The following is a 15,126-nucleotide window of genomic DNA, read 5'->3' as shown; positions in this document are numbered from 1 at the left end:
ATCTCCTTATTCTGCTACCCTTGCTTTAATTCTCTCTTAGCAGGTAGTTAAATTGTTCTATGAGTGTTTTTCCTAGGCGTGGTTATTGCTTCTTCTGACAGTCCGCCACATGAATGAGCATGCATGTTATTTTGCTTAGTCGCTGTCCTTTCCTGTTTTCCCACTGCATTTGATCTCTCTCACTCAGCTAATGTAGAGTTGTAGACTGTGACGCCTGTCTATCTTGCATCACTGTGCTTCCTGGTCCACCGCTTATTGTGGTGTAACATCAAGGTGGTTGAACTCTGTTAAAGTTTTATAACTTGGAACCGTATTAGTCTGTGCCATAACAACTGCATTCTCAATCTCTATCACGACATGGCAGTCTCTATCTGTGGATCCTTCTAAACCAATATCTACACACTTTGAACCACTTGTGGTTAAATAATACACTGAAATGAACAGTAGTGGCGCACAGGGCTTAATTGGTATCATCTCATCCATTACATCCTCACTTTGTCCATGCAGTATCATTGGAATATTCTGTAATGGCGCATGCGATGGGATCCAGTACTGACCTGCATCATGTCTGATTGGAGACCCCAGTGCACTTCTGTGTGCCAGGGGCTGGTTGGGTGTCAGTAGTCCACAATAACAGCTCATTGTTTTCCTACAACAAGCTGACCAGGTGCGCGACAATCTGGGACACATGTGCGACAGGCTGAGACACGTCACTGCTGCAGACTCCAATAGGCTGGAGGATGTTGCGTCTACTGATGAGCATAGACGAAAAATCGTTACAAGCGTTAATAGTAGCACAAAGTCTTCATCTTCCTCACACAACAGTAAACACAGACATTAAGCACGGGGTACTTACGCTTCTGTGGCTTCTTACTATTTCGCCAGCCATCTTATATCCCCTATGTAATCGGATGCTGCGTTCTATAGGCTACTGCCAGTTTCAAGCCCTTCTGGTGGCATTATTGTGTTGGGGGGTGCACTTGGGCTTTCCTTCCAGATGGACTGTGGTTCGAGTCCCAGAAAGGGCACCACTATTTTTTAATTTCCAGCCAGTTCTCAGCTGGGGGGGGGGGACGTAATTGTAGCCTTGGGAGAAAGAAATTCCCACTAAAATTAGAAATTCCCGCCAAAATTCGAAATTCCTGCCAATAGGGAGTGGGAGGAGGTGGGGACCCACCTGCTGGCAGGGGAAAACACATGACTTCATCTGAGGATGGGGGTGATTAATTGATTAATTTAATTAATTTGTATATCAATTCCATATGAAAATTGCACCAGTACCACCATCTCCCTACTACTACCGACTCCCTCATTTACAGAGAGCGTCAAACGAAATTTATCTACAATGCTCATTGGCTTCCATCACGATAATCATATTATGTAGGATACATCCTTGTGTTGGTTGAACTATGTGTTTAACACTTTCTATCCATGAAGCATAAGAGGATAGTCTGACCAATATGATGTTTCCTTCCCAAAATAATTCACTCCTGTTCAACATATGGCACTTGAGTGATTTTTTGTGGAATGGACTGACACTGTGCAAATCTATGATATGTGGAAGAAGGCAAGGAAAAACGTGAAAATGAAACATGAAAGGACTGCTCAGCATTATAATATGGGGAAGGACCCATATAATTAAACCCAGTTATCAGACATATGTCAAAAATATTGGTGTTGTGAGCAAGGGGACGAGTTAGGTCATGGGCAAGCTTTTGCCCTGTTTCAGAGGTCCTGTTCAAATCGAAGGGTTCTGGTTACCTTAATGATAAGGGATCCAAAGAGAAGACTTATTTTCAGTGTCCATATCTGAAAGAGTAAACCATATCTGGGGGGGAGGGGGGTTTTTCTGAAAGTAACAAAAATGTAACCAGGTATTCATTATTGCACAGTATACGTTAGTTGTCCTGTACATCAATGTTCTTTAGTATTTAATGGTATAGTTTAGTTAAAATTAAGATATTTTATTTTTTTTGTTTTATATACTCTGAAAGTTGTAAACACTGCATACCTTACAGCAATCTTTCATGTTGGTTAATCGGCATGTGGGAGTTTTTAGGGCCTAGTTCCTTCCCCCAGGGCCTTAAGTTTTGTGGTAGGGAGGATGTGCCATCACCAGAGGTCAAACATCTGCGCCAATTTGGAAGGCTGTGTAAATCGAATTGTGACTGTGACAGTGCTACAGTGTGAGGTACTGTTGGCAAGAACACCGCTACACCCAGCACCGTCCACAGCCAATGTGGGTAGCTAGTAGTCATGGAAGAACAGAATGCTGGACACCACCAAGAGTAACGCTGACCACAAGAAGGAGGTCAAAGGAAGCATTGGAAGACATGCTCAGATAACTGTTGGCTGGCATTAGGCATGTGCTGTTTGCTGCAATTATGGCTCTTCCAGTGCAGTTTCAGTGAAAGAGTCTGTCCTGTGGCCCTATTGGAGTGTGTGAACTGAGGTTAGTCTTGGATCTGTGTGTGTATCTATTTTGATTACAACTCTCTCTGGTACATGTTATATGTCTGCCTGCTATATAGACATTATCATATTTATAAGAAGCAGACGTAAGTAATCTGTGGATATTAATCTGCACTGCTGCCAAATACTTTGAACCAAATTCTGTTTGTCATGCTAACCCATATGCTTGTGGGTAATGTAAAGTTCAACATGTCAGGCATGGTGGTAAGTCTAATTACTTGATAGCAGATAATTCAGCAGGACCATGGGCTCCATTAACTAAAGCTGAATTTCCTCTATGTTAGATATTTTATATAGTGTCATTTTATTTATCTCCCTGTTTTATTTAAATTGTATATAATTTCTATTTATACATTTACATCTATATTCTTCAAACCACTGCGCATGGAAGTGTGTGCTCCCATTGTATCAGTTATTAAGATTTTTCCTGTTCCACTCATATATGGAGCACAGGAGAATGAGTGTTTAAATGCCCTGGCACCTGCTGTAGTTAATATAATCTTGTCCTCAAGATCCCTAAGGGAGTTATATGTAGGGGGCTGTACTACATTCCTAGAATCGCCAATTAAAGACAGTTCTTGAAACTGTGTGAACTGGGGTTAGTCTTGGATCTGTGTGTGTATCTATTTTGTATGCAGCTCACTCAGGCTCTGGTATATGTTGTAAGTCTGCCTATTATATAGACATTATCATATTTATAAGAAGCAGACAGAAGCACTTTGTGGATATTAATCTGCACTGCTGCCAAATAATTATGTGTCTAACGAATCACACATGATTTTGAGCACAAGGTTGAAGTTGAAATGCTAGTTTGTGTAACAATACTCATTGAACCAAATTCTTTTTTTAATGCTAATTCATATGCATAGTGTTCGACATGTCAGGCATTGTGGTAAGTCTAGTCTTTTTCATGATAGTTTACATCTGTCTTCAAGAGTCTGCCAATTTAGTTCTTTCACCATCTCTGTGATGGGTTAGACAAACCTGTGACCATATATGCTGTACTTCTCTCTATAAGTTCAATAGCCCACATTAGTCATATTTGATATGGGTTCCACAAACTTATGCAGTATTTTAGGAATGGTCACAAAAGTGATTTGTAATCAGTTTCTTTTGGAGACTAGTGCCAAAGTCTGCTACCTGATTTACCCACAACTGAACCTGTGTGATTGTCTCATTTCATTCCATACTAATTGTCACATCCCGGTATTTTTATGGGTTTACCGATTTCGACTGTGGCTCACTGGTATGATATTCATACGATACTATGTTTTCTCTTTTTGTGAAGTGCACAGTTTTACATTTCTGAATATTTAAAGCAATTTTGCCAATCTTTGCACCACTTTGAAATATCATCAAGATCTGGCTGAATATTTATGCAGCTTCTTTCAGACAATCTTCATTACAGATAACAGCATCATCTGCAAAATATCTGAGGCTATTATTAATATTATCTGCAGGGTCAGTAATATACATCATGGATGGCAAAGGCCCCAACAAACTTCCTTGGGACACACCTGAAGTTACTTCTACATCTAACAACGACTGTTCATCTGAGATAATTTGCTTCATCCTCCCTAGCAAAATATTCTCAATCCAGACACAAATTTCATTTGATACCCTATACGATGTACTTTTGGTAATAAGCATTGATGTGACACTGAATCAGATGCTTTTCAGAAATCAAGAAATACTGTATCTACCTGACTGCCTTGATCCAAAGCTTTCAGTATGTCATGTGAAAAAAGTGAGAGTTAGAATTCACAAGATCGATGTTTAGGGAATCTAAGCTGGCATGGAGGAGGTCATCCTGTTAGAAATATCTCACTGTGTTTGAACTCAGAATATGTTTTAAGATTCTGCAGAAAATTGATGGCAAGGATATTGGACAGTAGTTTTGTGGACCATTTGTACTACCCTTCATGTAAAGGGCCTGCACTTTCCTTCAACTACGGGGCATGGTTGTTTGTGGCGTGGAGCTCTGTTCAGTTTTAACAGTTTCAGCTGTTTCTCAACATCACAAACACTAATATCTGTTTCATTCATGTTTTGAAAGGCACAAGGATTAAACTGGGGCAACTATCCTGGGTTTCTTGTGTAACGGAACATCTGAAAATGGAGTTAAGGATTTCTGCTTTTGCTTTGCTAACGTCAATTCAGTTCCTGTCTCATCTGCGGGTAAGTTGACACTAACTATGTTGCCACTAACAGCCTTTACATGAGATCAAAATTTCTTTGGATGATTTTGTGAAAGATCATCTGAAAATATTCTGCTATGGAGTAATTGAACTTTTCACACATTTCCCTCTTAACAGCCAAAACATATTTCATTCAGTATCTCTCTGTCTATAGTCCTATGCTTTGTTTTATGCTTATTACTCAGTAGTTTCTATTTCTTCAGAACTTTCTTTACAGTGACTGTATATCATGGGAGGTTCCTTCCATTATGAAATGTTCTACTTGATATATATCTATCCAGTGAATGGTAAACTATTCTTTTAAACTTGAGTCATATTCCTCTACATGCTACTGTCCTGTGCTAAAAGTTTCAAGTTCCTCAATGAGATAGGACACTACCGCTTTTTTTTTATCGAGTTTAGTGAACGTATATATCTTTCTACTCGTTTTAGTTTCCCTTTGTACTATGGTATCAGTGTTGTCACAACTGCCTTGTGATCATTGATACCAGTGTTCATGTGGGCGTCCTCAAAGAGGTCAGATCTGTTTACTGTCATTAGATCTAATAAAGCCTACAGGGTGGTCAGAAAAAGTCTGAAAAGCTTTCAAGGGGATTTCAGGGTAGGTTTCACTGAGAAATAATTGTTAAGAAAAAAATTCGATATGTTGCGCCATTTCCGAGTTAATTAGCATTAAGATAGGCATTCGAGGCATTGCACTCGCAAATTCAAGTGCCCTGCCAGATACAATGATTGTCAGTTGTTCTCATAGCATAGATGGTAGTGCACGAGACTGTTCAACCTTTGGCTCGGATTCGATCCTTACTACCGTCCAATGTCCAATTTTTGTGTCACTCTTTTGTTCGGTTTTAGGAAACCAAATGAAAGACTTGTTCGGCGATGCTGTCTCTGGTGGACCGCTTGAATTTGTATGTGCAAAAACCTGACAGGCTAACTTCAGTGATAATTAACTTGGAAATGGTGCAACATATCGAATTTTTTCTGATTAATTATTTCTCAGTCCCACATACTCTGCAACACCCTTACTAGCTTTTCAGACTGTTTCTGTCTAACCCACATTTCCATCATGAATAGGGTTCTGAATTATCTGTTCTAAGTAGTTTTCAGAGTAGATATGTAGTAGTGTTTCACAGGATGTCTTGCCATGCCTACCAATAACAAAACTTTAATTTGTCAGTGGGCTGTTGGGTGTTTAAAGTCTACGCTGATGATTAAAGTATAAATGGAGAATTTACGTACATGGGAACTGACGTTTCCTCTAAAGTTTTCGGTGAGTCTGGTAGTCGATAGAAGGACGCAGTTACAATTTTATGCCCAGTCCTGATGCTCAGTCTTGCTCAACAATCTCACATGCAGCTTCAGTTTCTGTATCGTTGTATTTGAGTGTTTCGTCAACTGTGACAAACAGACCACCTCCATTTCCCACAGCCTATCCTTTCGATGTACACTAAAATTTCCCTCCAAAATTTCACTGGTATCAACTTCATATTTAACCACTGTTCTGTACCTAGTTTTAGATAAGCTTTGCTGCTTTCCAGGTGCACTTCAAAATTTAGCACTTTATTGCGAATCCTTCTGCAATTAACCGCTAACCTGAAGCAGCTGAAGAAGTACACCGGGAAACCTGCCGTATTCTGACGAGAACTAAACCGATCAAGTCGAATATTACCAGCAGGGAGAGGGCAGCCATTCGGGACCTGAGACAGAGCCCTGAGATTGTTGTCTTGCCGGCTGACAAAGGCAATGCTACAGTTGTTCTTTCCCATAAGGACTACATTGAGAAGATGCGGAGCTGCTAAATGACGAATCTTACAGGAAGATCAACGCTGACCCGACAAAGAAGGTGGAGAACAAGACTAGAGCTCTTCTGAAGGACGCAGATTAAGCAGAGGGTGTCGCCAAGAAATTGACACCTCAAGGACCTCTACTGCCAAGACTTTATGGACTCCCTAAAGTCGACAAAGAAGGGGTGTTGTTACGCCCAATCGTAAGCAACATTAAGGCACCTACATATTTGCTGGCCAAATACCTGGCAGAATTACTAAGCCCTTATGTGGGTAAATGGCAACGGCCTTGCCACAGTGGATACACCGGTTCCCGTGAGATCACCGAAGTTAAGCGCTGTCGGGCGTGGCCGGCACTTGGATGGGTGACCATCCAGCCGCCATGCGCTGTTGCCATTTTTCGGGGCCTCGTGATGCCAATTGAGGAGCTACTCGACCGCATAGTAGCGGCTCCGGTCAAAGAAAACCATCATAACGACCGGGAGAGCGGTGTGCTGACCACACGCCCCTCCTATCTGCATCCTCACCTGAGGATGATACGGCGGTCGGATGGTCCCGATGGGCCGCTTGCGGCCTGAAGACGGAGTGCATATGTGGGTAAATGACCTCATCACGTTTGTAATTCTGTGGATTTCGTAAAACGTCTCGACAACTTCAAGCTGAAAGACTTAGTTATCCTGGTGAGTTTTGACGTTGTTTCATTATTCACCAGGGTGCCTCTTCGAGAATCAGTTGAGCTTATTGCACAGAAATTTGACGAGAAGACAACCGACCTTTCCAAGCACGTTCTAACCTCCATGTATTTTCTCTTTAATGGAGAACACTATCAACAAACAGAAGGAGTCGCAATGGGGAGCCCACGCTCGCCTGTGGTCGCAAATTTCTATATGGAGTACTTCGAGGAGGAAACTTTTGCGTCATCCAAATGGAAACCTACTTGTTTTCTACGTTATGTGGATAACACGTTCGTGATCTGGCCCCATGGAAGGGACAAGCTCCTAGATTGCCTTACACACCTTATCTCCATACATCCGAACATCAAATTCACTATGGAGACCGAAGCAGAAGGAAGATTACCATTCCTGGAATCTTGGTCAAAAGAAGAGTGGATGGCACCCTGGGCCACAGGGTATACAGGAAGAAAACGCACACCGTCCTGTATTTGCAAACGGATAGCTGCCACCACCTTGCACAGAGGAAAGGGGTGCTAAAAGCACTGGTTCACAGGGCGCACACCATCTCTGACACAGAGAGTCTGCCCCAAGAGCTGGAATACCTCAAAACTATATTCCAGAAAAACGGGTACTCGGAATGGCAGATCAGCCGCGCTCTCCACCCCACCTCTACAGTACAGCCTGTGGAGACGGAAGAAGTTACGGAGGAAGAGATAGCCACTTCCTGTATACCGTATACTGGCGCACTGTCGGGGAAAATAGGACGAATATTGAGGAAACACCGAGTAGGAACTGGCTTTTGCCCACCAAATAAAACGCGAGCGTTATTGGGAAGTGTCAAAGACGATCTCGGTTTGCGGAAGGCCGGCATATACGATTCCGTGTCATGTGGGAAGACTTATATTGGACAGACAGTGCGCACCATCGAAGATCGTTGCCGAGAACATCAGAGGCACACTCGACTTGGGTACCCCAACAAGTTGGCGGTCGCATAGCACTGTGTGTCCGAAAATCACGAAATGAACTACCAACATACCAGGTTCTTGGCACAGACATCTAAATACCGGGACAGCGTCGTTAGAGAGGCTATCGAAATTCATACCAGGGACGGACTCATCAACCGAGATTGCGGCTACAACCTCAGCAGGGCATGGGAACCAGCAGTGAGTGTAATTAAAAAGACGCTCAGCAAAGGAAACGAACGTGCGACTAGGGTGGACGAGGCAATTACACCGACGCCACCACAAACACCGACGCCAGCGTCTTACCGACCACTGATGCGCTGGCGCGGACCGCGAAGAGAACGCCTCGCGAGGGGAGGGAATTTAAGACGGCTGTCCGCCCGCAGGAGCACAGTTTGTCAGCGCACCTGACGATGGCGACATGTCTGATCGCCGAAATTTTGTGCCCATTGGACACTATGGATCGGCAGTATACCCGTGGACTGTTCGAGTAACCTCTAGGATTTTAATACTCTCGCCTCTCGGGGTCATTCCTTTGGATCTCATACTAATACTTCTGAATTTCCTACAGCTGTCATTATCTGGAGTGAGTAGAGAGTTGCCTAATCAAAAAAAAAAAAAAAAAAAACATCATGTGCACCCCACACGGTCAGCTACCTGGGTAGCAGTCTTTTACGTGCAGTGCACATTTGCTCCCTTTGGAGACCCTAAAATTCTCAACCCTATGGCACAAGTTCAGGAAGTCGCAGTCTACAGCCTCACAGAACCTTCAGAGTCTCTGGTTCAGTCCATCCATTCTCCTGAGAACGAGAGGGGCCCTATCAATTCTGAGGACAATGCTGCAAATTGTGAGCTTTGTTGAAACTACATGCACAAGGCTGGCTCCCCAACCTTCTCTGCCAGTCCCTGGAATGATCCAGGTATGACCTTCAAGCCCACACAACAGGCATCATCTGTTCCAACGTGCACCACAGTCTGCAGTTGGTTGCACACTGTTACTTCAATGGCTGTCGTAATACCCTCTTCAGCATGGTGAATGAGGCCTCCAGGCATACAAACTGAGTGCACATGATGTTACTCCCTGTCCCTTTCTGCCATTTGCTTGTGGGTACCATACTTTTGAACTGCCAATGATTAATAGATCCATACCCTTTTGTGTTTGTCTCCTCTTGACACATGACAAAGTAGGTTTCCCAACAAGTGAAGTGAGTCCCACTGACTGAGTCTTAGTTTCAGTGAATGACAGCACCTCGAACATGTTCATTAGGGAATTGGTAATGCACCTAGAGTCCTCCCTGGTCTCTGTCTACCCTTTATAGGATGTCTAAACCTACCACTGACAGACCACTTGCAGAGAAGTGGACAAGCAGTGACAACAGGGGAGACAAGATCTACAGGAGAGGACAGCACTTGAGGTATCTATCGTATCCCCAGTGTCCGAATTTCGGGAGCTCTCCCAACACTCGGATCTGCAGCAGCTGCCGATCGTTTTGACAGTAGTCAGAGCAATTTCTAGCTGCTTATGAACGTCATCTAACTTATCATGTATTCGAGAACAGTGTTCATGGTGGGAACTGTATTATGGCTGGTGCAATGTTTTCCAGTACAGTGAACAAATAACTTTAAACTAAGCCTGCTGATTATCTTTTGATCTGTTGAGATAAAATATTATTTATTCCCTTTAAGAACTGAAGCAATCAGTACACAAGGAAACAAAAAAGCCTGTGATAAAAATTGCTAGTCTCCTAGAACTTTTTTAGCTTACAGTTGCTAAGAAAGTCGAAAACAGCGTTATGGGCTATAGATAACATACACTCCACTTGACAGGGAAAGTATGTAACATGATATGTTTGCTATAATATTTGCTACAGTAACTAAATTTACTACAAAATAGCTTTTTCACACGACAGTGGTAATTTCTCAAAAATTTGTTTTTATTCATGTTGATATACACTGAAATTTGGGGTGAGCTGTTCTATCACAAACGCTAATTTGCTACATATGAATTAAGTTATCCACAACATTTGTAACTTACGAAAATTTTCAAGAATATGTTGTTGTAAGCGCCCAAAAATGGTCAAAAATGAACCTATTTCTCGCATAATTATACAGTAAAATTAGGGAACGATTGTTTTGGAACAAGGACGGATATACTGTTATTAAAAATTATAAAATTTCTAAAAGAGAACAATTTAAGTTTAAATCTACAATTGACGATAATAATATGAATTTATCACAGCACTCGCAATTGTCCGAAATTTCGCAAAATGTCATAACACACATTAGTACTGACACAATGAAAGACTGTACAGAAGTGATGTGAACAGTAAAATATTAGCATCCAGAATTTCAAAAGGCACACGAATTTGGCACATACCATCTCACAAAGGACAATTCGGAAGTAATCTTTTATATGTGAATAAATATGTGAATTGCACATATTTATTTGCTAACCTGAATTATTTGACAACTTCTACACTAGTACGCTGAAGATGAACACCACATTGTCAGTTTATCTCAAGGCTTAAAATATTTTTTAGTAACTCTTGCCTTTGTCTTCTATCAAGAAAGCATTATGTTGTAAATAAATCTATGTTTTTATTTTAGAAGCCCAAGTGATTTGTTTAAAATTAAAGCCAATTTTAGAGAAGTTTTTGTAAATGTGTATTTCATGTGGTTGTTAAATAAAATGTTGAAAGCATATGTTCAGTCATATTTCAACCCAGCCCTAGCAGTCCCACTGCCACCAGTACAGAAACTGTGGTTACTGCACAACACACGTGCAACAAAGCATAGATTTATAGACAGAGAGATGCCGAATGAAATGTATTTGGTTGTCGAATAGGTGTTCAAAGACTATCATAGCAGAATCGTATTGAAACATCTTTTACAAATCCCAAATAAACTCATGTGAAGGTACAAAAGTTCGAAAACTACGAAAACTACTAATGGGCCGAATTTGGGGACTGTATCTTTCCAACACAACTGAGACCTACAAATCCTTGGTCTGACCAATACCTCGTTATGTCGAAGTCACCTGAATTTCAGGTGAATCATAATTTTTCCACTACCTCCAAATCCTGAAATACCATGTACTCCGCTTCTCCTTCCATGTCTGCCAACAATGCAACTCTAGAATCGTTTAGGAACGTAGTCATTTATCGTCTTTTCTCTCCTTTGATGAACACTTTCAGATTTCCTGCCAACTTTACACCAAGCATCCTAACATTTCATCACTGATTATTAATCTTAGTACTCTAATGGATCTATGCTAGAGCACTCTCCATATCGTATCCCAATGAAACTTTATCTGCCTCCCCCTATCTGAACATGAAATCTACCCAGAGATCTATCCATCCTTTTATCTTTAATAGAATACTCCTCTTCTATTCCATGCCTAGCCCCTTCCTCTTCCACTTTCCTTTCTCTCTTTATAAGCGCTTTGTTCTGGGTCTTCTTCTCCAGCTCTCCCATTCCACACCCTTTCCAAAGCACTCTTTCTCCAACAATACCCTTCACCTCCAAGTCCTGTGCCTTCACTGAACTGAAGTGCTCCTTTTTATGAAAGCTGTCATCAGTTGACAATGTAGAAAAAAAGACAATATTTTACTGAAAATATTAAATATTCAGCCATATGTTTTGACCATTAAATTTTTTTTCTTCAGACTATGTTTGTAAGTTATATTCATTTCATGCTCTCCATGGAAGGGGGCAGTGTACAGCTCACATCCCATCCCCGCCCCGACAGGCGAGGGAACGAAATACCAGTAAAAAAAGAAAAGAAGCATTTAACAACCTTCTTAAGCGAATTAAAGGGGAAGAGTATCAACAGTAGTCCTTCGGACTGCAACAACAGACGAGAACGAAAATATGGACTGATCTTCCACGGAAAATGAAATGGGCCTAACGTGGGATATCCTGAAACGGAAAATAGAACAGAATACAGTGTTTCATATTCATTGGTCTCCTTGCGTTTGCCAAATTTCAATCTGGACCTCGCCACGAAATGTTACCAATACGCCTAAGCTTACAGTAGTATCCAGTTTGAGCAGAGTAAGACATAAAGGTTTCCTTCTCATATAACCCGTGGAAAATTTTAGTAATTCGCCTAATTACTGCCGTGTGCCGCAAAGAATAAGACTGTCAGGAACTGTTTTTGCGGCGGGCCGTAGCTCTTTGTTTGTCGGCGGGATCAGAGATGCGTACTTGCGTAGCACTTGCTATTCGTCACTTACCTACTCTCTGGCCTTTACATATACCGTGTTTGCATGTAGTCACAATTTTTGCAGTATATGCGGTTTTGCTTTGTGTAGATATTTATATTTATTTTGATAGTATTGTATTTATCGCAATGGGTAGTATAGACAAAGCAGTAATTACAGGCTTCATATGCCGGCTTTGTTCTAAAATGAACAGATTTGTTATTCATATTTATGGAGAAGAAGGAGCGAGGCTACGGCTTGCTGAGAAGATTAACGCTTACTTACCCATTACGGTTAGTTCTTGCTTTCATTGGTGATGTGCATTGTAGTACGTCTCGTGTGTTAACCTAATACTATCTTGTAGAGGTGATTAACCTTGTTATGTTTGCAAGAAATCGCAAGGCTACAGTTCAGTATGAATTGTTTATAGATGGAAAACAATCACAAAATCAGCAATGTTCCGTAGATTTTTTAGTGAAATACCAACTTCTGCCAGCACTATGAAAACTGCATTGTGTACAATAGTACGCAATGTTTCGGAGTATGCAGTATTTGCAAAATATTTCACAAATGTTATATTTGTTTAGTTAAAAGTTTTCTTTTAGTCTGTAGTAAGTATCTATTAAACGTTAGCTAAGAAAGGCATCAGTGAACATGATTTTAAGGACTGGACAGTCTTCTGCATTCTCTGTTCATCATATAACGTTTCAACAAACAAGGGACAGTCTACTGTATGTAACAAGTACTGTTCAGTGGTTTGCATGCATAATAAAGTATGGTGTACCGGTATCTCAGTGCTACAGACAAATTGGCGTATTCTATTCAGATCTCAGTACACGTCACTATATTCATTTACGAAAGTAAAATCCATAAGTGACCTTTTTATATAATGGAAAGACTACTTCAAGCAACAGTTACCTAAATAGAAGTATCTGCAGCCCATGATTACATTGTAGGGCGATTAGTAAGGCTTCTGACTCTCAAGTGCCGCAGCAAAAACTTGTTACAGTCATCAGTCATTGCTTTGTATTTTGCATGTTTTTGTGCAACCTTTTTCAACTGTGCATATATTCTAAACTGAAAGTAATTCTTATAAATTTCTAAATGCATGGCTGACACATGTCTGAGGAAGGTATACTTTCTTCTGTAGAGATGTATCCCATGTTGTTCACTCACTTATTTGCGTGAATTTCCTCACCGTCAACACACTACTTTCTGAAGTCTTGTGTAACACCACGTATCAAAACCGTTTCTGCCTTTTTGTAACCCTTCATGTCTGGGTGTCCCCACCATTGCCATTTAATTACTTCCAATGTTCTTCAGTGATACTCCAGAACCTTACACATTTCTTGACCACTACCTACCTCTAGTATGTTTCATCAAAAGCTTTTCCTGAAAATTTAAAGAACAACTTTGCTGTATACTCAGAAGCACACTATTAATGATTCTGTACATGTGTCATTAATTTTTCCAGTGCTTGCATTCTTTTGCTCAGACAAAGATGCCTTTGAATTTTTGTAATCCTTTCTACCTCATTTTATTACTTCTGTTCTGAACTTTTTAGGTGCTCAATTACCTGAACTGCTAAACTGTAGCTCTGTTGGGTCGACAGAAGCGTCCGATCCCACGTGTCGGCTTTGACCCGTGACGTAAGGGTGTTGTCGTGTGTGACGTCATGACGGCACGGAGTTTGGTTTGAGTGTGGCTGTCTCCAGTTCTGTTTTATCCTATTTTATTTCCTTTTCTGATCTGTTCGTTCTATCTCGTGAGATTTTTTTTTTTTTTATTTAAAACACTTATTACTTATTTTAATTATCTGTTTCCTCCAATTTCTGTTTTAGTTTATTATGTTTATCTTTCTGATCTGTTCGTTCTATCCCGTGAGATTTTTTTTTTAAAAAGACAAAAAACCCTAATTAGCTACTGAAGCATCTTTATCTTCTATGGGTTGCAGGGGTTACGACCCCTCGGGAGATGGGTGGGTATTCATGCATGGCTGTCTTCACTTACACGTTGTAGCTACGCAAGGCGTCTAAATTTGTTTATATTTAGTTTGCCCCCCACCCAATACACGCCATTTCCCACACTTGTCCCATTAGTGTCATTAGGCTTCTTGTGGAAAGTGTGTGTGTGTGTTTTTGTTTCTGCCATATTTGTGATGTCATGGGTCAAAGCAGACGGGCGGGATCGGACGCTTCAGTATTTCCGCTCTGTTGCTTATTAATTTTTGTTTGTCATTTTAAGTGTTAGTTTTATTATGTATCCTCTTTCTTTCCTTTTTTAGCATCCTTATGGTGCATTTTTGTTTTGGTACATCATCTGTAGTCCATTGGTACTTCGAATACCTCTTTTAACTTGATAGTGTGGAAAGTTCCCACAAGAGATTAACTTGATGCATTTCAAATAGAGATTGATAAAATTCAATTGTTAACAATAATGTCCACCAATAATTTTCCTGTTTGTGTCATATAGATTTATTTTGTCCTGTATTTTCATATATTGTTCTCATCACTATTATAGGAGCGTGGAATGTAAGATGAAAGAATCTCATTATTTCTTTTGAATATCCTTGAAAGCCTAGCAGGCCCCTTTCCCATGAACATGTCACTGACACAGAGGCCTTTGATTAGAAATAAAACCAGTGATGTCAATAACTCTTTACCCATGATAACTATTTTATTGCTTGAACTTAATCACTTTGTTATGCAAGGGTGCAGCACATCATGGAGCTGTCATAGTTGCAAGTGGTCACACACCTGGAAGGAAGTAACACTGAATCTTGTGTGTCATGTCTTACACCGCTTGTTACTCCAAACTACCCCCACACCCCCAGC

The 15,126-nt window shown here is 40.8% G+C and overlaps 1 protein-coding gene and 1 pseudogene across 1 annotated transcript in view; both read left to right on the top strand.

Moving 5' to 3' along the window:
- The first annotated feature begins 6,733 nt into the window (after positions 1 to 6,733).
- LOC126203480 (5S ribosomal RNA) lies at positions 6,734 to 6,850 on the top strand (annotated as a pseudogene).
- Positions 6,851 to 12,301: 5,451 nt separating this feature from the next.
- The window catches only part of LOC126258528 (uncharacterized), a 48,775-nt gene continuing 45,950 nt past the window's right edge, over positions 12,302 to 15,126 (top strand). The window contains exon 1 of the mRNA XM_049955649.1: positions 12,302 to 12,585. Within this exon, the coding sequence (XP_049811606.1) occupies positions 12,442 to 12,585 (144 nt within the window). The 5' untranslated portion in view covers positions 12,302 to 12,441. The remainder of the gene's footprint in view (positions 12,586 to 15,126) is intronic.

This window comes from Schistocerca nitens, chromosome 1 (genome assembly GCF_023898315.1).
Source record: "Schistocerca nitens isolate TAMUIC-IGC-003100 chromosome 1, iqSchNite1.1, whole genome shotgun sequence".
NCBI classification, from domain to species: Eukaryota; Metazoa; Arthropoda; class Insecta; order Orthoptera; family Acrididae; genus Schistocerca; species Schistocerca nitens.
Note: the sequence above shows the minus strand (reverse complement) of the source record. Positions and strands in the feature narration are given on the sequence as shown.